General features: G+C 38.1%; 1 protein-coding gene and 1 long non-coding RNA gene across 5 annotated transcripts in view; both read left to right on the top strand.

Moving 5' to 3' along the window:
- EIF4E (eukaryotic translation initiation factor 4E) overlaps positions 1-1,805 on the top strand; it is a 48,116-nt gene extending 46,311 nt beyond the window's left edge. For all 4 annotated transcript variants that reach the window (XM_024246050.3, XM_054554219.2, XM_024246049.3 and 1 more), the window contains exon 7: positions 724-1,805. In XM_024246050.3, the coding sequence (XP_024101818.1) occupies positions 724-838 (115 nt within the window). In that variant the 3' untranslated portion in view covers positions 839-1,805. The remainder of the gene's footprint in view (positions 1-723) is intronic.
- A 14,982-nt stretch (positions 1,806-16,787) lies between these two features.
- LOC129059037 (uncharacterized) lies at positions 16,788-18,769 on the top strand. Its single transcript, XR_008524652.1, has 3 exons — positions 16,788-16,846; positions 17,536-17,619; positions 18,644-18,769. It is a non-coding gene; the product is annotated as an uncharacterized LOC129059037 (long non-coding RNA).
- Positions 18,770-24,259: the final 5,490 nt, after the last annotated feature.

Raw genomic sequence — 24,259 nt, 5'->3', positions numbered from 1 at the left:
TTGTTATACAGTATCACAGCCCTTATATTTACTCTTTGGTACTCATGACAAGTGCCATTTTATTCTTGCAATAGAGTCATGTCTTACTTGAAAATTAGGTTGTATAGTATGTAAAGCAGAAATTACATTCTCCCTCGAAGTGTTTCATTCACTCCCTCAAAGTGTTTAATCTCCCTCAGTGTTTAGTTTTTGTTTGTGCAATCTTATAACAGGTATGGTTAATATAATTTGTGTAGTAATATACAATATTTGCTAGGGTTCAGACGTGAAATGTAACATTTTAGATCAAAGAATGAAAATAAACATGCTTGTTTTACAGATTTCTGTTTTTAAGTATGCATGTGATACAGATCTGTCATATGTATTTGTGATTATTCAATTATGTTTTCTCTACTAGACTATAAATGCAGTCAGCTCAGGGACTGTCCTTGCTTTGTTCACTGTTGATTTAGTAATAATTATAGTATCATAATAACAGTATAATAATATAGTAATGCTCCTGTAATTTAGTAGTAACACACCTGACTGGCTCTCAAATATTTTAAAAGTAACCAAGAATATCGCAAAAATGAAGAGTAAATTGTGCTAAAAAGAAAAGGGTGTATAATTAATTTCCTATTTTACTCTTGTCTATATTTTTTAATATAAAGACTAATAACCCTAAATTTTTAGATGTATTTCTTGTGAGTAAAAGTTAATGGCTACTTTTTTCTTTTCTTTTAGGAGGGTATACAAGGAAAGGTTAGGACTTCCTCCAAAGATAGTGATTGGTTATCAGTCCCACGCAGACACAGCTACTAAGAGCGGCTCCACCACTAAAAATAGGTTTGTTGTTTAAGAAGACACCTGAGTATTCTCATAGGAGACTGCGTCAAGCAATCGAGATTTGGGAGCTGAACCAAAGCCTCTTCAAAAAGCAGAGTGGACTGCATTTAAATTTGATTTCCATCTAAATGTTACTAAGATATAAGAGAAGTCTCATTCGCCTTTGTCTTGTACTTCTGTGTTCATTTTTTTTTTTTTTTGGCTAGAGTTTCCACTATCTCAATCAAAGAATTACAGTACACATCCCCAGAATCCATAAATGTGTTCCTGGCCCACTCTGTAATAGTTCAGTAGAATTACCATTAATTACATACAGATTTTACCTATCCACAATAGTCAAAAAACAACTTGGCATTTCTATACTTTACAGGAAAAAAAATTCTGTTGTTCCATTTTATGCAGGAGCATATTTTGCTGGTTTGAAAGATTATGATGCATACAGTTTTCTAGCAATTTTCTTTGTTTCTTTTTACAGCATTGTCTCTGCTGTACTCTTGCTGATGGCTGCTAGATTTTAATTTATTTGTTTCCCTACTTGATAATATTAGTGATTCTGATTTCAGTTTTTCATTTGTTTTGCTTTTGTTTTTTTCCTCATGTAACATTGGTGAAGGATCCAGGAATATGACACAAAGGTGGAATAAACATTAATTTTGTGCATTCTTTGGTAATTTTTTTTGTTTTTTGTAACTACAAAGCTTTGCTACAAATTTATGCATTTCATTCAAATCAGTGATCTATGTTTGTGTGATTTCCTAAACATAATTGTGGATTATAAAAAATGTAACATCATAATTACATTCCTAACTAGAATTAGTATGTCTGTTTTTGTATCTTTACGCTGTATTTTAACACTTTGTATTACTTAGGTTATTTTGCTTTGGTTAAAAATGGCTCAAGTAGAAAAGCAGTCCCATTCATATTAAGACAGTGTACAAAACTGTAAATAAAATGTGTACAGTGAATTGTCTTTTAGACAACTAGATTTGTCCTTTTATTTCTCCATCTTTATAGAAGGAATTTGTACTTCTTATTGCAAGGCAGTCTCTATATTATGTCTTCTTTTGTGGTGTCTTCCATGTGAACAGCATAAGTTTGGAGCACTAGTTTGATTATTATGTTTATTACAATTTTTAATAAATTGAATAGGTAGTATCATATATATGGAAGTAAATTGATGTGGCTATCTTTGTTTTTTTATAAAGTAAGGCACAGTCCTTCAGTCTTAGGTAAATAATGTACTCTCAATATGTTAATACTCATGAGAATTGGGATCTGATGCATCACCATTTGATTGGTAGCAACAGTGGTTGTAAAACTTGGTTGCTGAATTGAGTTGTTTCTATGTAAGTGTCAAAATGATAGTGTAGGGAAAGTACAGGTGGTGGGGACATATGCATTAAGAATTTTGTTAGTGTTGCAATCTAAATAGAATGGAATAAACAGGTATTAAGACATATTTATAGTGGTAAATTGTTGTAGTATGGTATTCTGTAAACTTGAAAACTTGATCTACTCTTTGTAGGTATCATTTGAAAGCAAACTTGAAAATGTTTTGTACATAGTACATACTTGTATAGTCCTGTGAAATGAAGTATGGCTATCAGACCAAAGGATAAGCCAAACTGTAGGTAGCAGAATGGAAATTACTAGTTTGAGAGGAAAATTTGTCTTTGAATGGTGATTATGACTTAATCATTTTAAAACTGATAAACTTGACAAAAACCCTGTATGAAATAAACATGAAATTAATAGCACTGATTTCATTGTAAAATTTTAAAGCAGTTTAAAGGGTACCACAGGTTATCACAGTACTCTCAATGCCACAAACACCTCTTGTTCAGTGTTCTAGAAATACTGAATCTTCTGTGTTTATTATAATCTCAGCATACTGTACATAATATCTGCTAGTTAAACTTGGGTAATTGGTTAAGGTGACTTACTGTCTATATCAATATGTATAGTTTTGAGTACTTCAAGAGTTTACTTAAAAGTGATGATGTTAGTGATATGTTGGCAATGGGTGGGACTGAAGTAGTATATCTATTATAAATTAATGATCTATTTTCTTAATTCTAAGATGAAGTCCAGTTTTAAGAAGCATCAGCTTTTAGGTGCAAAGGAGGAATTAACACATTAAATGTATACAGTTCTAAATTTTTGAAATAACTGATTTGTAGCATTTGATTATTGTTATTACCATTTTAGAATCATGATTTTATTTTAAACCTTTTTCCTGGGGACAAGAAAGGATAATAAATTACTCTGAATCACTTCTGGCAGTTGCCACTTAAATAGTACAGTGACTTGCAACTTTTATAACTTTATTAGCACCTTCTCTAAATATAAAATTAGGCTATACGTTATTTTCCAACTTACTGTTTTCTCTCTGTTTAGCAGGATATTATAAATAGATTAAATAGATGTATTTTCTTTTTTTTTTTGAGACGGAGTCTCGCTTTGTCACCCAGGCTGGAGTGCAGTGGCGTGATCTCCCAGTAGCTGGGACTACAGGCACCCGCCACTATGCCCGGCTAATTTTTTTTGTATTTTTAGTAGAGACAGGGTTTCACTGTGTTAGCCAGGATGGTCTCGATCTCCTGACTTTGTGATCCGCCTGCTTCTGCCTCCCAAAGTGCTGGGATTACAGGCGTGAGCCACCACGCCCAGCCCAAATAGATGTATTTTCATAATAGGTAATTGAAACAGGCTTTAATGGGTGAATAGCAGTTTATTGTAGGCATGTGACATTTCATTTAATGAATTTAATGTTTATTATCCCAATTCTACAGAAGGATTTAATGCATACTATGCAATTAAATGATTATAACACTTACATAGTAATAATTTATGTGCCAGGCAGTAGTTTAGTCACTTTACATGCATATTAACCTGCAGAATAATCTTTTGAGATGTAAGTGCCGTTACTGAGAATTTAACTTTTGCTTGTAAATTGCAAAGGGTGGATTTGAATTCTGGAAATTTGGTTCCAGAGACAATAATTACATAACACTTTCTCCATAGGGTACAGCCTGTCTAATAAATCACCTCAGCTTGTTATAGGTCGGGCATACAAACATTTCTCCATTTTACTCCCTTTGGTAATGAATCTAGTAATAGATGGAAATTTTCCCTAGATTCACTGTGTTAGTCAGTTGGGGAAGTTTGGAGGCAAAGATACAGGAGTTTACGGGTATCTTTTCTATGTTTTGTTATGTTTAGATACACAAATAGGATTATGGAGTATTCAGTATGGTAACATGCTATACAGGTTTGTAGCCTAGGAGCAATAATAGACTGTTGCCTGAAGCCTATATTTGTGGTAGGTCTATACTATTCAGGTTTGTGTAAGTACACAGCGAAATCATCTAATGGCCCATTTCTCAAAACATATTCCCATCATTAATCAATGCATGGTCATATTTTCATATACATTTTAAGCTTCTGTATTCTAATCTAATATATAAATGGCAAAATAAGGCAAAATATTCAAACTGATAGGCATTGAGATTCTTAAATGCTAAAGTTGCATTCAAAAGGATAATTTTAGGCATTGTGACAAAGCAGTGTTATATTAAAGTTAATGACAAGGCTATGCACCTTTTATTTCATTGTTTCTTACAGAATGTTTTTATTATTGACTAGTAAAACAAATGTCATCCTTTTTATACAAATTCAAGATTGACATTGATAAACAAAACTTCAGCATATCTCTCGAGGTCAGTGTAGAAATTGTGTGTCTGGAAACTTCTATAGTAATTTTATATTACTGTGACATTAGTATGTGATCACTTTTCTAGTTATGTTTTAAAAAAATATATCTTACAGGCCAGGCATAGTGCTTTATGCCTGTAATCCCAGCATTTTGGGAGGCCAAGGTGGCAGGATTGCATGAGTCCAGGAGTTCAACACCAGTCTGGGCAATAAAGTGAGACCCCATCGCTACAAGCAAATTAAAAAATATTTATGTGTGTGTGTAATATATATAATATATAACAAAACACATATATGTATGTGTATATATAGTATGTCTGGCAGAGTACAATTTAGGGGTTAAGACTGGTCCCTCACATACGGTGTGAGAAACACTGTTGACAGGTTGCTTTCCCCATTAGTCCAGGGCAACTCATTTGCCCATCATTCCCTAAAACAACTGGGTCTGTTGCGTCTACAGTTTTCATCTTCATGCAGTTATGGATTTGGTGTCAAAAACTTTGGTCCTGTACCATCTTAAGATAAACTCTTGTGTCCTGCTTTACTATGAATTCCAGAGTAGGCATTAGGTAGCCTTCCTACTACCATAGTTTAGAGTTCAATATTCTTATGACCATTCTGCTGGTAGAAGCAAAAAATGAAATTGTAGGCATGTGATCACATGTGCCTATGGTGCTGTCTTTTCCAATACAGGGGAAATAATTTTCATATTTTAATCTTGCAGCTTTTTGTTTACTTCATGCATTGTGATTTCTCATAGTTGTGCACAGAACTCACTTCCCTACCTTTTCTGAAAAAAAGTGTGTATACACATATATATGTATTGAGCACCTCTTATTTACTATGTTCCACGTGCTGGGCATATAGCAAGAACAGAACGGTCTGGGGCCCTGCTCTAAAGAAGATTTAAAAGCAAACATATTAAAAATGCTTGAGTCTGACCAGGAGCAGTGGCTCATGCCTGCAACCCCAGCACTTTGGGAGGCCGAAGCGGGTGAATCACCTGAGGTCAGGAGTTCGAGACTAGCCTGGCCAACATGGTGAAACCCCGTCTCTACTAAAAATACAAAAATTAGCCTGGCATGGTGGCATGCACCTGTAATCCCAGCTACTTTGGAGACTGAGACGGGAGAATCACTTGAGCCCAGGAGGTGGAGGTTGCAGTGAGCTGAGATCGCGCCACTGCACTCCAGCCTGGGTGACAGAGCAAGACTCCCATCTCAAAAAAAAAAAAGCACATGTCTGTTCATAAGGTTCTACAAATAGCTGCTGTTACTGAAAATAGGACTAGGGTTTTATTACTGGGGATTATGCAGTCGCGGTAAATATAAAATGAGGTTGGTTGGTCTTTTTTTTTTTTGAGACGGAGTCTTGTTTGCCAGGCTGGAGTGCAGTGGCACGCTCTTAGCTCTGCCACCCGGGTTCAAACGATTCTCTTGCCTTAGCCTCTCGAGTAGCTGGGACTACAGGCGCGTGCCACCACACCCAGCTGATTTTTGTATTTTTAGTAGAGATGGGGTTTCACCATGATGGCCAGGATGGTCTCGATCTTTTGACCTCGTGATCCGCCCACTTCGGCCTCCCAAAGTGCTGGGATTACAGGCGTGAGCCACTGCACCCGGCCCTAGTTGTTCTAAATACTCTTCCAGCTCTAAAACATTGATTCTAAACAGATCACATTCCAGGAGGACTCTAGCAAACCAGCATATGCAAATTATAGCTTTTGCAAGACCGTTTCTACTTTTATGTTACTGAACTCTATATGATTGTCCAAGTAAAGTTTTGTGTCTCTTTGATTATGTGATTGTACTTTAAAATTTTTTCACCATTCATTTAACATTTTTTAGCATGCTGTAGTATTTTTAATGCAATTGTGTTTGCATTGGTGTGGCTTTAGAGGCTTCTCCAGCCACCTTCCCAAAATACTGATCTGTGATTTTTTTCTTTAATGTTTGGCCAAACATAATACATGCTTATTTTATTTTTCATCCCTACAGAAAGGTAGAAGTTGAGAATTCTGTCTCCTATCCTACTATTGTTTTTCAAGGTGCCACTCAAATTTCTTGTACGTGTCTAGAAACTTGTGCATACAATGGAAGTACACTGTGGCTGGGCGTGGTGGCTCATGCCTGTAATCCCAGCACTTTGTGAAGCCGAGGTGGGTGGATCACCTGAGGTCAGGAGTTTGAGACCAGCCTGGCCAACATGATGAAACCTTGTCTTTACTAAAACTAGAAAAAATTAGCCAGGCGTGGTGGTGTGCGCCTGTAATCCCAGCTACTCGGGAGGCTGAGGCACGAGAATCGCTTGAACTCGGGTGGCAGAGGCTGCAGTGAGCTGAGATCACGCCACTGCATTCCAGCCTGGGCAGCAGAGCCAGACTCCATCTCGAAAAAAAAAAAAAAGATGTATACAATATATGTAACTTTTGTCGTTGGACACAAAAATTCCATTAGCTTTGTTTTCTCATTTTTACTTGTCATGATGTATGTAGAACACATTATTTTTAGTGTCTGGTGTTCCATTATACGGATGTCTCTCTTGTTGGTTGAATTTTTGCTTTCACAGACCCTCAAGTTGTATTCGTATCATTTTACACTAAGCATAAAGAAGACAGATTGGTGCCGGGTATGGTGGCTCACGCCTGTAATCCCAGCACTTTGGGAGGCTGAGGTGGGCGGATCACGAGGTCAGGAGTTCGAGACCAGCCTGGCCAACATACTGAAACCCCATCTCTAAAAATATGAAAAAAAAATTAGCCAGGCGTGGTGGTGCGCACCTGTAGCCCCAGCTACTTGAGAGGCTGAGGCAGGAGAATCACTTGAACCCAGGAGGAGGAGGTTGCAGTGAACATATTGCACCGTTGCATTCCAGCCTGCGTGACAGAGGAAGACTCCGTTTCAAAAAAAAAAAAAAGATGGATTGATTTTCTTCGGCAGTATCAAGTGGCACTTACCATCCACCCCTTTAACACCCAAACCATTCTAATCCATGTATACAGACCATCATCTGTTTTGTTATTGTGTTCTATAATGCAGCTTTGCGAGTTATGCAGTTTTGGTCCTCATGATATTTTTCTGATTGGTTTTTAATGTATTTTCTTCTAACGAGCCAACATTGTTATACATGTAATTTGTTTATTTGCTACATTGTACTCTTTCCCAAAGATGGGCTATGAACTAGCATCTACTTTCATTTTATCTATTTACCTGTAAACATTGAAAAAACTGAATCAAATGCAGTGATATTGGACCTAGTTTTATTGTTATGCCTTATAATGAATTTAACTTCACAGTTTTCTAAATGAGAGCATTTCCCAAAGACATCTTTATGGTCATAACCAGTTTCCGTTGGCATTTGATTTATTTTTATTTTTATTTATTTATCTTTTTGAGAAGGAGTTTTGCTCTTGTTGCCCAGGCTGGAGTGCAATGGCGTGATCTCGGGTCACTGCAACCTCTGCCCCCCGGGTTCAAGCGATTCTCCTGCCTCAGCCTCCAAGTAGCTGGGATTACAGGCATGCACCACCACACCCGACTAATTTGTATTTTTAGAGACGGGGTTTCTCCGTGTTGGTCAGGCTGGTCTCAAACTTCCAACCTCAGGTGATCCGCCCACCTTGGCCTCCCAAAGTGTTGGGATTATAGGCGTGAGCCACAGCATCTGGCCTGATTTGTTTTTAAGAGCATTATTTTTCTGCTTTATTTTGTGATTTCAACATTTGACTCAATTTTGGGTGAATGGTTTGTGCATGGTGCCTGACATCGTGTTTTGATGTGTAGTATATGCCATAGGACATGTGAGACAAGATGTGTCCCAACTTGACCTTGTTTTGTATTGTTTATGTCAAGGTGTTGAGTATATTAGATATACTGTTGGGGCTCTGTGTTCTAGCTTTGCCTTTTAGATAATAACCATGGTTAAATATTGCAATGTCCTGCATGTCTCCACACACGGACATGCTGAGTCAGAATGATAAGTGATTAGTAAGCACATTTTTTCTCCTTTCAGGAAACCACTATTTTCCTTTTCTACATGCTATTTTGTAAGTAGTACTTTTATGAAGGTTGTCTTCAAATGTTCGCATCTTCCATTTCTACTGCCCTTGGGTTATCTATCCTGTCATTTTGTGCCAATCACTTTTTTTTTTAACTTTTAAGTTCAGGGATGCAAGTGTAGATTTGTTACATAGGTAAACTTCTGTCATGGGGTTTGTTGTACAGATTATTTCATCACCCAGGTGTTAAGCCTAGTATGCACTAGTTGTTTTTCCTGATCCTCTCCCTGCTCCCACCCTCCACCCTCTGATAGGCCCCAGTGTGTGTTGTTCCCCTCTATGTGTCCATGTGTTCTCATCATTTAGCTCCCACTTATAAGTGAGAATGTGGTGTTTGGTTTTCTGTTCCTGCATTAGTTTGCTAAGGATAATGGCCTCGAGCTCCATCCATGTCCCTGTAAAGGACATGATCTTGTACTTTTTTATGGCTGCATAGTATTCTGTGGTGTATATGTATCACGTTTTCTTTATCCAGTCTATCATTAGGCATTTAGGTTGATTCCATGTTTTTGCTATTGTGAATAGTGCTGCAATGAAGATACATGTGCATGTCTTTTTGTAATAGAATGATTTATATTCTGTTGTGTATATACCCAGTAATGGGATTGCTGAGTTGAATGCTGTTTCTGCCTTTAGGTCTTTGATGAATTGCCACACTGTCTTCCACAATGGTTGAACTAATTTACACTCCCACCAACAGTTTAGAATAAGTGTTCACTTTTCTCCACAACCTTGTCAGCATCTGTTATTTTTTGACTTTTTAATAATAGCCATTCTGACTGCTCACATCTATTTTGTAAATAAAGTTTTATTGAAACGTGGCCTTACCCATTTGTTTACATATATCCATGGCTGTTTTTGTGCCACAATGTCAGAGTTGTCTTAAAGTAGACAGAGACTATCTGGCTGTAAAGCCTGAGATATTTACTAACTGGTTCTTTATGGAAAAAGTTTGCTGACCACCTACTCTACATGTTTTGTAGTGATGGTAGTGTTGGCAAAAAACCAAATAGCTTACTCTCTTTAAATTTCCCTTTTACTTCCTACAAACTCCTAACACCATTTATGACTTTGTCATCAATATGGTCAACTAAGCTTGGTTTGCATGGCTCTACTTCCTTTCACCTTCCACTTAGGCAGTGTCTCCAAGTCCACTGCAGTTTCTATTTGTCTCCTGACTGTTAGTGTATCAGTTCTTACCTAAATGACATAACAACTCATCTCCCTACTTTTTGCCTATGCCCTCAAATGTGCTCATTGTTGATCTATCTCCCTGTTAGGTGTTCTTTTTCTACTCTTTAGAAAGCAGCCAAGGAAACCAGGGTTCTCTCAAAGTGGAAAATACTGGAACTTATGTACTGTTATCATAATGATAGTTGGTGTTTTGAATTATAAGAATGATTCCAGGTGGTTTCTGAATCATCCAATAAAGCTGTATTCACTCTGTAGGACTGTCTTAGTATTTCCTGCATTACCTAAAGCAGCATGTAGTGTGGATTTATTTGTTCATTGCCTTATTGCAGGAAGTAAATTTAAAAATGAAGAAAAGGGAGAATGTGAAAAAATATTAAACCAAAAGTAAGGTTAGCATGCCAAATGCATTCCATAAGGCCCATTCTAAGTGACCACTCTAAGTGAAGCAATTTACTCGAAGATGCTGATGTCGTGCTTGGGCAACTTTCATTTGTGGGATACAATTTTTGCCCTAAGAAGTCTAGCAGGCTATGCCAATGGAAGACAAGATCCAATAGATGTATACTTTATGATAACATTAAAAAAAAAAGTAGCCACCCTCTCCAGAAAAGTGCATGCATGTTTGGGAGGCAGACAACCTGAGTTCACATTCTAGTTCTGCTATTAGCTGTATGAACTTAGTCAAAGTTAATTGAGCTTTCTAAGCTAGTTTCCTCATTTGTGAAACAAGAAGTAATACCTGTATCAGAGGGTGGTTGTGAGACTTTATAAATGAATTCCTGGGTGTACAGAATGTAACGTATGGCTTGGTGTGTAGCAAGTGTTAATGGATGTTAGCCTTCCCTATGTCTTGGTGAAGGAACACCTATAGTGTGAGTAATGCAGTGACTCTGTAACTCTTTTATGTTTTTTTTCTTTTTGTAGAGTTCATCAATGTAGGTTGATGAAATGATACAAATTGCAATTCTGTAAATGTAACTGGGTGGTGATCCACATTTTGAGGCCCAAGTTTATAGTCCAGCCTAATTTATACAGTCTTAGGGTGTAATGTATGTTTCTTAATCTAATACTTCCTGATAAAGTTATGTGTTCTTCACCCCATGGTGGCAACACCTTGATGATTCATTATCATTTAATATATATACATAAAATTGTGTACTACCGAGGACTTTATAGATCTCCTGAAGCTGCACTCAACAGAATTCTTGGCTGAGGATCCTTGTACAGTATTCCCAGATTAAGGCCCCCTGATCTAGAGGGATGGTAATAGGTGCCTAAATCTTTAAATCAGTGGTTAAGTCTGTTAGACCCAGCACCTCATATGTAAAATCAGTGCACATTATTATCCTGAAGTGAAATTCATGTGTATATAACTTGCTTACCTACTTTTTTTTTAAAAAAAAAAGTCTTAACTGGAGAATAATAGAGATAATATAATAGGAGAAATAAGAGGGAAGTCGTTTTAAATAAAATATTTGTTTTAGTTCCAACATAACTACATAATGAAGTAGTCTGATAACTGAACCTCTACCTAGATGTGCACATGATAACTTTTAAATGTAGGCTATTAAATAAGTTTTTCTGAAATGGGGCACAACACTTAGTAAAAGTTCTGGACAAAAATATATCTTTTCTTCAATTTACATATGGTATTCCTGGAAAATTCAGAATACATTAAAGTTGCACAAAAAAATAGTTGGTGCTAGATAATGTTAGAAAATTGAGTTCAATTCAAATGTTCACTATTATGATTAGATTATTTTAAAATTACGTAAGTATCTGGCAAGATACTTGAATGCCATTTGAGATGCCAGCTCTTAGATGTCTAGTAGTGCCAGAAGCACTTCACCAGTAATTGTTCCAACCAAAGTGTCCCATTAATTTTCACTGGTACAGCAGTGCTCACTGGTTCCGTGCCCATTGAAAACCAGTCCTATAGATCAGTGCTTTTCAAATTCATTGTGCTCATTAACCAGCTGGTCACTCTAATTACGCTTGCAGTCAGGTCTGTGATCCAGCATTTCTAAGAAGCTCCCAAGTGATTCAGATGATCCTTATAGTCCAGGTACCACATTTTAAAAATCTATTTTTTGTTGATAATTGTACATATTTATGGGGTATGTGTGATATTTTGATACATGCATACAATGTGTAATGATCAAATCAGGGTATTTAGGATATTCATCATCTCAAACATGTAGCATTTATTTCTTTGTTCATGTACCTCCATTTTGAAAGTATTAAGGCATAATGCCCTGTATCTGTGCTATCCAAAACAGTAGCCACTATCCACATGTGGCTACTTAATGTTAATTAAATAAAATTCACCAGCTCCTTATACTAGCTACATTTCAGGTACTCAATACGTGTGGCTAGTGGTTATTATGTTGGACAGTGCAGGTATTTCTATCTCCAAAAGTTCTATTGGACAGCTGTGCTGTAAGCATTTTTTTCTCAGGTGAGCTTTTAATGTTTCAGATGGCAGTGCATTTTACTTTTAGACAAGTATCTGAAGAGCAATCATATGCTTTGAGAGCTAAGCTTAAATAAGATTGTCATTCTTTTTGTTGAGTCTGATAATGAAATGTACCTGATTGGAATGCCACCAAATCATCCTAGCAGTGGGTCGAAGTTCTGCTGCAAGGAGTTCTAAAGCATAAAGTGTTTTTCAAAAAAGTTCCTTACTGCAGCCTCCAGTAAGAAATACATTCTATATTGTGGCTCAGTTTATGTAGATACATGTATACACCAAAACAAAAGTTTCATTAAGTGGTTCTCAGTGTTACCATATGGAATGCGTTTTGAGATTTTCTATGCTAGTCTATTTCATTTAAAAATTTTAAAAAATTTAAGAGACAGAATCTCACTGTGTTTCCTAGGCTGGAGTGCAGTGACTATTCACAGATGCCACCATGGTGCACTACAGCCTCAGATTCTGGGCTCAAGCCATCTTCCCACCTCAGCATCTCTAGTAGCTAGGATTATAGGTGTGCACCACCCAACTTCTTCTTCTTCTTCTTTTTTAAATGCTGGTCTCAATCCTCTTTATCTAGTCAGTCACAGTCTGTAGTTTGAAAAAGTGCCACAAAAAGTATCTGTGTGGGCCTATGAAAATTAGAAAGCAATTTATAACAGTTGGCCACCTTGGTCATAAAAAATTCTCTCTGAAGCCTTCATTGTTTGTTTACAATTGGTTAATTTAACTTCAAGTTACACTCTTAACATAAATACAAAATATATCCCTAAATAACTGAATGAATCATTTTACTACATGGCACTGTTAACTATTAATCAGCTAAATAATCTGTCAAAAGTGTAATGCTGGTTTTAGATAGGTTCTCTGTAGAATGTTTTGCAGGGGGTAGGGGGGTCAACGATGGAACATTTAATTACATTAGACTGGTTGCCTATTTAAAGCCTCACAATTCATGACCGTAACCCTATGTCATCATCTGCAATAACATGAATACTTCTCTTTGTTGTGTATAGCAGAAGAGCCTATATTCACCTTATCCAAATGTGGTGTCACGTTGTTACAAATTAAAAAGAAGGTGGAGGGAATATGCACATTCCTTTTTTATACCACTAGAATTCTGACCCATTAAAAGATGTTTTTATTACTCAATCTCCCGCAAGTATCAAAAAGCAGACTCAGCCAATCAACACATATTTATTGAGCATCTATTATGTGTTGAATAGACAGTGGAGAACAAAATAGGACATGGTTTCACCCTCATGATGATTATCTGTAAATCTATGAAATGTGTCCAAATCTCTACTACATTTTGTTAAGTGATTATTATATGCCAGGTACCTCTTAAGTGCTGGTTTACACTAGTAAAAGATCAGGACAAAAACATCTCCCCAAATGAAGCTTTTGTTTTTTGGGGGGTTTTTTGGTTTGCTTGTTTTTTTAAAAAATGCAATCTTTCTATGTTGCCCAGCCTGGCTCAGTGGTCCTTCTGCCTCAGCCTCCCAAGTAGCTGGGAATACAGACATGCAACATCACACCCAGCTAATTTTTAAATTTGTTTGTAGAAATGGGGTCTCACTGTGTTGCCCAGTCAGGTCTCGAACTCCTGGGCTCCAGTGATCCTCCTGCCTCAACCTCCCAAGTAGCTAGGAATACAAGCATGAGCCACCATGCCTGATTTAAAGCTTTTGTCCTAATGGATTTGTAGATATGCTCATTTCCCCCTTGTATTTCTAAGAGTTTTTGCCTTTTACAATTCATGTAAAGTTATTTGATGCTAAAAGATGGCAATTTTCATTGCTAACTGTAGGCTTTATTACACAGAGAAATGTCTAATATCTCTCCAATGCAATATATATTCCTGGTATTATCTGTCTGAACTCCTCTCCTCTAGGAACTATTGCTTCTCTCTAACCCCTGAAGTCTAACCTTTAGTGTAGGTTAGAATTGTAAATGGACAGGTTTCACTTTAGACCAATCATTAGAATTATCCATGTGTAAATTCCAGGTTATTATTATTATTATTATTATTATTTTTTTTTTTTTTGAGACGGAGTCTCGCTCTGTCTCCCAGGCTGGAGTGCGGTGGTGCGATCTCCGCTTACTGCAAGCTCCGCCTCCCGGGTTCATGCCATTCTCCTGCCTCAGCCTCCTGAGTAGTGGGACTACAGGCGCCCACCACCACGCCCGGCTAATTTTGTATTTTTAGTAGAGACGGGGTTTCACCTTGTTAGCCAAGATAGTCTCAATCTCCTGACCTCATGATCCGCCTGTCTCGGCCTCCCAAAGTGCTGGAATTGCAGGCGTGAGCCACCGCACCCGGCCTGAACCACCGCACCCGGCCAATTCCGGGTAAATATTTTTTTTTAACTTTACATCTTGACATAATTTCAAAGTTACATAAAAATTATAACAATAATACAAGAATACTTTTTTTTTTGAGACGGAATTTCGCTCTTGTCACCCAGGCTAGAGAGCAATGGCGCCATCTTGGCTCACTGCAACCTCCACCTCCTGGGTTCAAGTGATTCTCCTGCCTCAGCCTCTCGAATAGCTGGGATTACAGGCGCCCACAACCACGCCTGGCTAATTTTTGTATTTTTAGTAAAGATGGGGTTTCTCCATGTTGGTCAGGCTGGTTGCGAACTCCTGACCTCAGGTGATCCATCTGCCTCAGCCTCCCGAGGTGCTGGGATTACAGGCGTGAGCCACCGTGCCTGGCAAGAATACAATTATTTCCAAGACTACCCTTCACCCAGATTCATTAAATGTTAGCATTTTACTACATTTACTTTATTCTTTTTTAAAACTTTTTATAGAGATGGGATCTCATTATGTTGCTCAGGCTGTTCTCAAACCTCTATCCTCAAGCAACTCCAGCCTTGGTCTCCCAACGTGCTGAGATTACAGGCATAAGCCACCACATTCAGCCTATTCTTTCTACCTAAATTTTTTTCTGAACCATTTGAGAATAAGCTGACATGATATTCCTTTAGCCCCAAATATTTCAGTGTGTATTTCCTAAAATCTTTGTTTCCTAAAACCAAGAACATTTTTTATTTTTTAATCTTGAGACCGAGTCTCTCTTTGTCGCCAGGCTGGAGTGCAGTGGCACGATCTCGGTTCACTGCAATCTCTGCCTCTCAGGTTCAAGCGATTCTCCTGCCTTGGCCTCCCGAGAAGCTGGGACTACAGGCGTGTGCCATCACACCCAGCTAATTTTTGTGTTTTTAGTAGAGACAGGGTTTCACCATGTTGGCCAGGATGGTCTTGATCACCTGACCTCATGATCCACCCCCCTCGGCCTCCCAAAGTGCTGGGATTACAGGCATGAGCCACCGCACCCAGCTTTCAAGAACATTTTTTTTGCATAACCATAGTATAATGATCAAAATCAGGAAATTAGCATTAATACACTCAAGCATTTTATAGGGATTTTACCATCTGTCCAATACACCTCCTACTCTTTCTTGTTTTGTTTTGTTTTTCGCTTGTCAGTTGGATTTCGTTGCATAGCCTGATGAAAATAACCATTTTATTCTTTTTAACTATAACTTTTTCATATTCTCTGGGGGAGTATTTTCTATCTGCTGGTAAGTTTTGCTGCTTTTTCGTTTTATTTCTATTATTATTTTTCATAGAGACAGAGTCTATGTTGCCCAAGCTGGTCTTGAACTCTTGGACTCAAGTGACCTTTCTGCCTCAGCCTCCTGAAGCACTGGGATTACAAGTGTGAGCCACTGTGCGTGGCTTATTTTATTTCTGATATTATCTTTGATGTGCCATTTTAAAAAAGTTATTTAGTGAGGCCGGGCGTGGTGGTTCATGCCTGTAATCCCAGCACTTTGGGTGGCGGAAGCGGTCAAATCACCTGAGGTCGGGAGTTCAAGACCAGGCTGACCAACACGGAGAAACCCTGTCTCTACTAAAAATACAAAATTAGCCGGGCGTGGTGTCACATACCTGTAATCCCAGCTACTTGGGAGGCTAAGGCAGGAGAATCACTTGAACCTGGGAGGTGGAGGTTGCGGTGAGCCATTGCGTTCCAGCCTGCGGAACAAGAGTGAAACTCTGTCTCAAAAAAAAAAAAAAAAAAAAAAAAAAAAATTGGTGAATTGCAGTTTGAGTGTACTTTTCCGGTATTTCTTAACATTTTCTGTTGCCAGGCCTCCTTGGTACCATCTAAGTTTTGTATGCCCCGCTGCCTGTATCAGTCTCCTCACTTGCATTTTTGCACTGCTTATAGCAAAGAAGCATATACATTTTAGGGTGCACGTGTATTTTGCTGGTGCTCTCTGAGTTTTGCCACCAGTGGGCTGTCTCTATTCTGTCTGTACAATCTCAGGTGCTTTCACACTACTCACCTATGTTTTGGCGTCCATATCACACTTTTTCTGTGTTTCATTGAGAAAGGTCATAGGGTCTCCCATACCCCATATTCTTGTTGTTTTTGTCCAGGTGCTGTTATATATAAAGTTTTGGTGCCGCAAAATAAATAGCACTCGAATATAAAATTTTCTTTTTAATTCTCAGCAAGGCAAGGCACTTCTATAGAAGGGTGCACCTTTACAGATGGAGCAATGGTGAGTGCACACTTGGACAAGCGAGGGGAAGGGGTTCTTATCCCTGACGCACGTGGTGCCTTCTGCTGTGTCTTTCCCCTATTGGCTAGGATTAGACGGCACAGGATAAACTAATTCCGATTGGCTAATTTAAAGAGAGTGAGGGGGTGAGTGGTTGGCGGGAAAAAAGGTTATGACAGAGCAGGTAATTGGAATGAGTCAGGGTGAACTAGGTAGTCAGAATGAGTCAGGGTGGAGCAGGTAATCGGAATGAGTCAGGGTGGAGCAGGTAATGGAAAAAGGTTGCTTTAGGAGGAAGTTAAGTTTAAAAGTAGAAGGTAAAGAATTGAACATACTGACATTGATTCTTTGAAAAGAAATTTAGAACTCATATCTAACAGTTCTAAAAGGAGAAAGTAAAAGATGCTGATTTGCACAGCTATTTCACATCAGAAGTCCTTATTCCTCTTCACTGTTACTTCCTTATGATTTTGGGAAGGAAGGGAGACAAATTTATCATCTGTCTATTATTTTCAATTGGAGGCCAGAGTTTGGTCATTTTTAACTTTTCAGATCATCCTTATTTACTGTACAAGATTAATTTATCTTTATTATTATAACACATATCTTTGATTATAGTCATCTTTTTAGTTTTTAATTTTTATTTATTTTTAATTTTTTCCCTTTTAATTTTTTTTTAAATAAAATAGAGACGGTTTCGTTATGTTGCCCAGGCCTGGTCTTGACCTCAAGCGATCCTCTTGCCTCACCCTCCCAAAGTGATGGGATTACAGGTATGAGCAACCCCACCCTGCATTTTTAGTCTTTTAAATGCTTGATTGCTACTTTTTCAGTGTTTTGCTTTAAACTACTTTATTTGCTTTTGTATTTCTAAAATGTGCAAATTTTGTATTTGATTTGTATAATGGATGTTTTAAGTCTCCAAAATCATTCTTTAATCTGTGTTCTTTAATTGCCAGTGTCAACCGCGACATGACATGTAATATTTTTATTTAGCTCCTCTTATTTCAAAAAATTCAATTTTTATACTTCTCAGTCTTTTTTAAATGCCCGATTATTTTAAATACTTTTAAAAACATCATCTCTTTTCTCACAGAATAGTAACTTTTGACAATTTGTACCATGGTTTTTTTTTCATTTTTTTTTTTTTAATTTTTGAGGCAGAGTTTCACTCTTGTTGCCCAGTCTGGAGTGCAATGGTACAATCTTGGCTCATTGCAACCTCCACTTCCTGGGTTCAAGCAATTCTTCTGCCTCAGCCTCCCAAGTAGCTGGGATTACTGGCATGTGCCACCACGCCTGGTTAACTTTTATATATTTTTTAGTAGAGACGGGGTTTCTGCATGTTGGTCAGGCTGGTCTCGAACTCCTGACCTCAGGTGATCTACTCACCTTCGCCTCCCAAAGTGCTGGGATTACAGGCATGAGCCACCACACCCGGCCTTGTACCATGTTTTGTAATCACGTTTACAGCAGTTAAGTTTATCTCTAATTTATCTTATTTATTGCCTGATTCTAATGTCATTTTTTAAAATAATGAAATCAGCTGTATTATTTTGATTTCATTATTTTAAAATAATGAAACTATGTGTAATAATAAAATAAAATTATTGTTTTGAGCTGACTCTATAAAAGATACTTGCTCACTAAAGATCCAAACAATTTATAAAAGTATAGGATTCAATGAAACTTACCTGCAATTTCCTTCCATCTCCCTGATCCAAGATAAGTACTGTTATTATTTTGGTGGTAATTATTTCTTAACGTTTTTATTGAGAAAGGATCTTGCTCTGTCAGTCACCCAGGCTGTAGTGCAGTGGTGCAATCTTGGCTCACTGCAGCATCAACCTCCAGGGCTCAAGTGATCCTCCCACCTCAGCCTCCCAGGTAGCTGGGGCTACAGGCCTGCATCACCAGTCCCAGGTAATTTTTGTACGTATATATATTTTTCTACAGATAGGGTTTTACCATGTTGCCCAGGCTGGTCTTGAACTCATAGGCTCAAGTTATCCACTGGTCTTGGCCTTCCAAAGTACTGGGATTATAGGCACGAACCACTGCGCCTGGCCTGGTGGTCAAATTTTTATGGATTCATAAAATTCACATAGATACAGGGTTAGTTAAGATGTTGGGCTGCAATTGACCCAAATACTTGACTGAAAGTAATGTCAACAATAGAAATTTATTCATTAAATATATAACATGTAATAAGAAGGCTGGAGATGACAGTTCTAGGATTGATAGCAGTTTAGCAGAGTCAGGGCTTTGGATTGACTTCTCTTGATCTTGCCTTCCTGGCATAGTCACAGGGTGGCTCTACCAGCTCCAGTCATAACTTCCTCAGATAACTATGTTCAAAAGCTAGAAGCAAGGAAATGAGCTGCTTCTCTTCATGTCTCTCTTTTCAAGGGGAAACAATATGCTTCCTAGGAGACTCTAGCAGACTTTTAGTTCCCATTGGTCAGGTTACATGGTCATCCTTCAACTACAAGGGAAACCGGGAACAAGTGTTTCTGGCATTTTCTGCTACTATATTGAGAGGTAAGCTTTAATAGCAAGGAAGAATGATCAGGAGTGGCTGTTGGATAGACAACCCATGGTATCTGCCACACATGTATAATTGTACATAATGGGGACTGTATCATTTGTGTTGATTTTGGTGTGGACATTTTTCAAAAGAGCATTATTTTTTTCCTTACCTTGCCCAAGCTCTACATGACCATTATCAACACTGGTACCTCCCTTTCACTAGGCTAATATATGTATATGTACAGAGTGGAGGTTTAGTCATTGTTTCATAAAATGGGCTCACAGTATAAACACCTGAATCTTGCTTTTCTTGCTTAATACGTAGTACAGATCCTTCTAAGAAAACAGGCATAGATCTAATTTCAGTTCTTTTAAAGCCTGCATAAACTACGCTGTGTATGTACCACATTTTACTTAATTATATCCTTATTGCGGAGGATTCACTCTTGTTTCTAGTTTTTTCCATTATAAGTAGTGTCGTTATAGACATTCTTCTTTTACATTTGTCCTTATATTTGGAAGTTTATTTAGATTATGCAGATGGTGACCTACTGCTCAGTTAAGGGGAAGATTATCATACATATGTATCATTTTACAGAAACTCAGAAATGCTGTTATAAATCTGCATATTCTCCATGAGTATAGAAGAGTTCCATTTTATTAGTATCTGTTCTAGTGGTCAGTGTTTGTTCATTGCATGTTTGTTCATTCTGTCAGTGTCTACTGAGTGTCTGCCATGTTCCTGGCACTGTTCTAGGTGCTAGAGTGAAAAATTTCCTGTCTCCTACTAAGGGAGACAGGCAATAAACAAATGAATACAATAAAATAAGTATTGTACAAATGCAATAAGCAAGTCAGTTATGCTAGGTAACTGATAAGTGTTGTGAGGCAAATAAAGTAGGGTCAGCACATGGAGCAGTATGGAAGGAGCATTATATATAAGATTGTTGAGTGATCAGGGCAAATTTCTGAGCAGTTGACTTTTGGCCAAAGACCTGAATTAAGGAGCAAGCCAGAGTTGTATCTAAGGAATGAGTGTTTCAGGAAAAGGGAGCCGTGCTTTGTGTGAAGGTCACTAGCTGGATAGTGTGGCTGGGGTGGGGTGATAAGGGAGAAGTAGAAAGAAATGAGGTCAGAAGGGATGGTCTGGGTTTGGATTACATTAGGCTCTATAAGCTATAGTTACAACTTTGGTAACATGTTAACTAAAGCTCTTCATTCTTGGTAATCTAATGGATGTAAAGTAATTTGTCATTGTTACTTTATATTTCTCTGCATAGTAGTATTTTGAACATCTTTTCATGTATGCATTTGTATTTACTTTTCTGCATATTTACTTTCTTAGGACATTTTTCTGTCAGGTTGCTTTTTTACTACTGTTTTCTAAGAGCTATTTAACTATTTGTTTTGCATTATAAATACTTTTGCAAGCATATTGTTTATTGACTTTAGTTATGGTACTTTTTCTCATCCAAAAACTGTCATACAAATCTATGTATTTATGTTGTTAGTTCATACAAGTTAATGACCATTATATCCGCATGAATTGCTACTTTATATGATGCCTCTCTTTATGCAGTGTATGGCTTTTAATATTAGATGCACATGGACTGATAGTAACAAAGAGAAAAGGTTTTGCCACTTACTAGCTTGTGACCTTGGGTAAGTTTCTTAACCTCTGTACTTCCATTCTGTTAAAATGGGGATTATAACAATCTCATGGGATTGTTATGAGAATTAGGAGGGTTAACATTTCTAAAATGCTGAGAAGAGTGCCTGGCACATTGTAAGTATTATATAAATGTCTGTTACACAGCCTAAGATATCCTTTACTTGCTGAATGAAAAATAATTTCCAGATATGGAAATATTCAGAGACCATACAAACCACCTACAGCATTTTAGCCAAATGTTCAAGAAAGGACTCAAACTTGATTAAGAAAGAAATCTTTTTTTTTGGAGGGGTAAGAAGATGACTCTTTTTCTCTCTCTTATGCTCTCTTTTTCTTTCAATTTGGAAGCTTGTATGATTTTATCCTTGGAGTACAGAATTTTATGAAGCCATGTGTAGGTGTGTATGTTTTTTCTGACAATCCTAACTGGGACTTAGTGGACCCCTTTAATTTGCAGACTTCAGTTTTCTTTTATTAATTTGTTTAATTATTGCCTTTCCTTCATCTATATTTCTTTAACTTCTCTTGGCACTCCTGTCATTTTTATGAGAGATGCTCTGGATCTGTCCTGGTAGTTTTTATTTTTTCTCTCATGAGTCCCAATTTTTTGCATGTTTGCTGAATGTTTTGAGCTAGGCCTTCAACCTGACCTTTACATTTCACCATTTGAAATCTAAATTCTCTGCTTCAATTCATCTACTTATTTTCTAAGTTTAAAACCCATGGTTTGTGATTTGTAATCAGGTTTTCTTAAGCACTTTTTTTGGTTTGTTCAAGATGGCTTCTTTGTCCTCCAGTAATTCTGTTTTGGGAGGTAATAGCGGTTCTGCCCGTTCCTCCTCACTCTGGCTGCTAGGTTAGGGGTCTTGTTATTTTCCTTTTACTCTGCATGGCTACACCCTTGCTCAGAGCTAAAGTCCTGATGCTGGTGTCCCTCTAGTGCAACTCCACCAGTTCTGAGAGGCACTGTCGTTTTCTATCTTGCAGCCCACTGGCACCTAAGCCAGAAGGTGTTTATTCACTGCTGACAATGCTCTATTCCCTTAACTTCTCAGATTCTGGGCAGCAGGGATCCAATCTACCTGCCATTTTTCCACAGGTCCCCAAGGGCCAGAGATTCAAAAAGAAATGTTCATGAGATCTGGTATGATCTTACGTCAGTGACATTTTTTTTTTCTTTTTCTTTTTTTTTTTTGAGATGGAGTTTCCCTCTGTTGCCCAGGCAGGAGTGCAGTGGTGCAATCTTAACTCACTGCAACCTCCGCCTCCCAGGTTCAAGTGATTCTCGTGCCTCAACAGCCTGAGTAGCTGGGATTACAGGCACCCACCACCACGCCTGGCTAATTTTTGTATTTTTGGTAGAGACAGGGGTTTCACCATGTTGGCCAGGCTCGTCTTGAACTCCTGACCTCAGGTGAACTGCCCTCCTCAGCCTCCCAACGTAGTGGGATTGCAGGAGTGAGCCAGCCAAGCATATATGGGTGACTTTTCAATTCTCATCCTAAGGCTCTTGTTCTTTTTACGGGTCCCCGTGTCTTCATCTGGCCTGGAGGGGAAAGTCCTAAGTTCCCTGTGTCTGAAATGATCTAAGCAGACCTGAGGGTTAGCTCACATAGTCCATACCTACCTACTTGGGGAAGCAGTTGTTACTGAGCTGGAGTACAGAGTGTCGAATGGCAGGAACACATTCATATGGCCATCTTCTCTGAAATCTCCTAATCTTGAGCTCTGTATTTTGGGATGTTTGGTCTTTATATAATTTTTCCAAGAAGCATTCATAGATGGTATATTTTTCAGCCTTTGAATATCTGAAATATTCTTTCATTTCTCTTACATGTTAAAGGAAACTTGAATAGATATAAATAATTTAAAATCCTTTGGTTGCAATGTTTTTCTTTGAAAACTTTATAGATATTGCTTCATTATTCTTGGCATTTAAAAATTGCATTCAGGCCCACCCCCTAATGTTTGCAGCTGTAGAGCCCAAGGCAAGAGTTCAAATGAAGATCCACATATAATATGTCTAACTATTTAAAATATTTGAATTGGCTGAGCGCAGTGGCTCATGATTTTGAGCCCAGGAGTTTGAGACCAGCTTGGGTAACAAAGTGAGGCCCTGTCTTTACAAAAAAATCAGTCGGGTGTGGTGGCATAGTCTTCTAGTCCCAGCTGCAAAGGAGGCTGACGTGGGAGGATCACATGAGCCCTGGTAGGTTGAGGCTGCAGTGAGCTGTGATTGTGCCACTGCACTCCAGCCTGGGTGACTGAGTGAGACGCTGTCTCAAAGAAAAACAAAGAGAAAATAAAAAATAAAATAAAATATTTGAATCAAGCTAGCAAACTTCAAATATATTCCATCTTCTTACCTCGGCAAATAACTTTTCATTATAATGATATTAAGAAAGATATGTAACATTGTGGTTTGTATATGACACAGTGCAAAATATCAAAGATGACAATTATTGCACTTATCCAGGTGTTTAGCAGCAATGTTTGAGTGAGTGATGAAAACGTGTCTTTGGTTAATACTCATTTTGTTCAGATATCTTTTTCAGGAACTCTGCTAATTTTGTTAATACTCATTTTGTTCAGATATCTTTTTCAGGAACTCTGCTAATTTTGATTCTGTTATCTATATGTTTGGCTATTCTTCCATTGTTTTTATCTCTTCTTTTCTTTTTTTTTGAGATGGAGTTTCGCTCTTGTTGCCCAGGCTGGAGTGCAATGACGCGATCTCTGCTCACCGCAACCTCCGCCTCCCGGGTTCAAGCAGTTCTCCTGCCTCAGCATCCCGAGTAGCTGGGTTTACAGGCATGCACCACCATGCCTGGCTAATTTTGTATTTTTGGTAGACACAGGGTTTCTCCATGTTGGTCAGGCTGGTCTTGAACTGCCAACCTCGGGTGATCCGCCCGCCTCGGCCTCCCAAAGTGCTGGGATTACAGGCGTGAGCCACTGTGCCCAGCCATCTCTTCTTGTCTTTTCAAATCTTCATTCCAAGAAACTTTCTCAGTTTTGTCTTGCTTTCATCCTAGCGAAATCATTAATTTAATTCTCTCTGTGTGTGTGTGTGTGTGTGTGTGTGTGTGTGTATTTTTAGAGACAGGGTCTTGCTCTGTCACCAGGCTGGAGTGCAGTGGTGCAATCATAGCTCACTACAGCCTCTAATTCCTGGGTTCAAGCAGTCTTCCTGCCTCTGCCTCTAAATGAAT

This window comes from Pongo abelii, chromosome 3, assembly GCF_028885655.2.
Source record: "Pongo abelii isolate AG06213 chromosome 3, NHGRI_mPonAbe1-v2.0_pri, whole genome shotgun sequence".
Classification (NCBI taxonomy): domain Eukaryota; kingdom Metazoa; phylum Chordata; class Mammalia; order Primates; family Hominidae; genus Pongo; species Pongo abelii.
The sequence above is the reverse complement of the archived record's forward strand: the minus strand, read 5'-3'. Positions and strand labels throughout refer to the sequence as shown.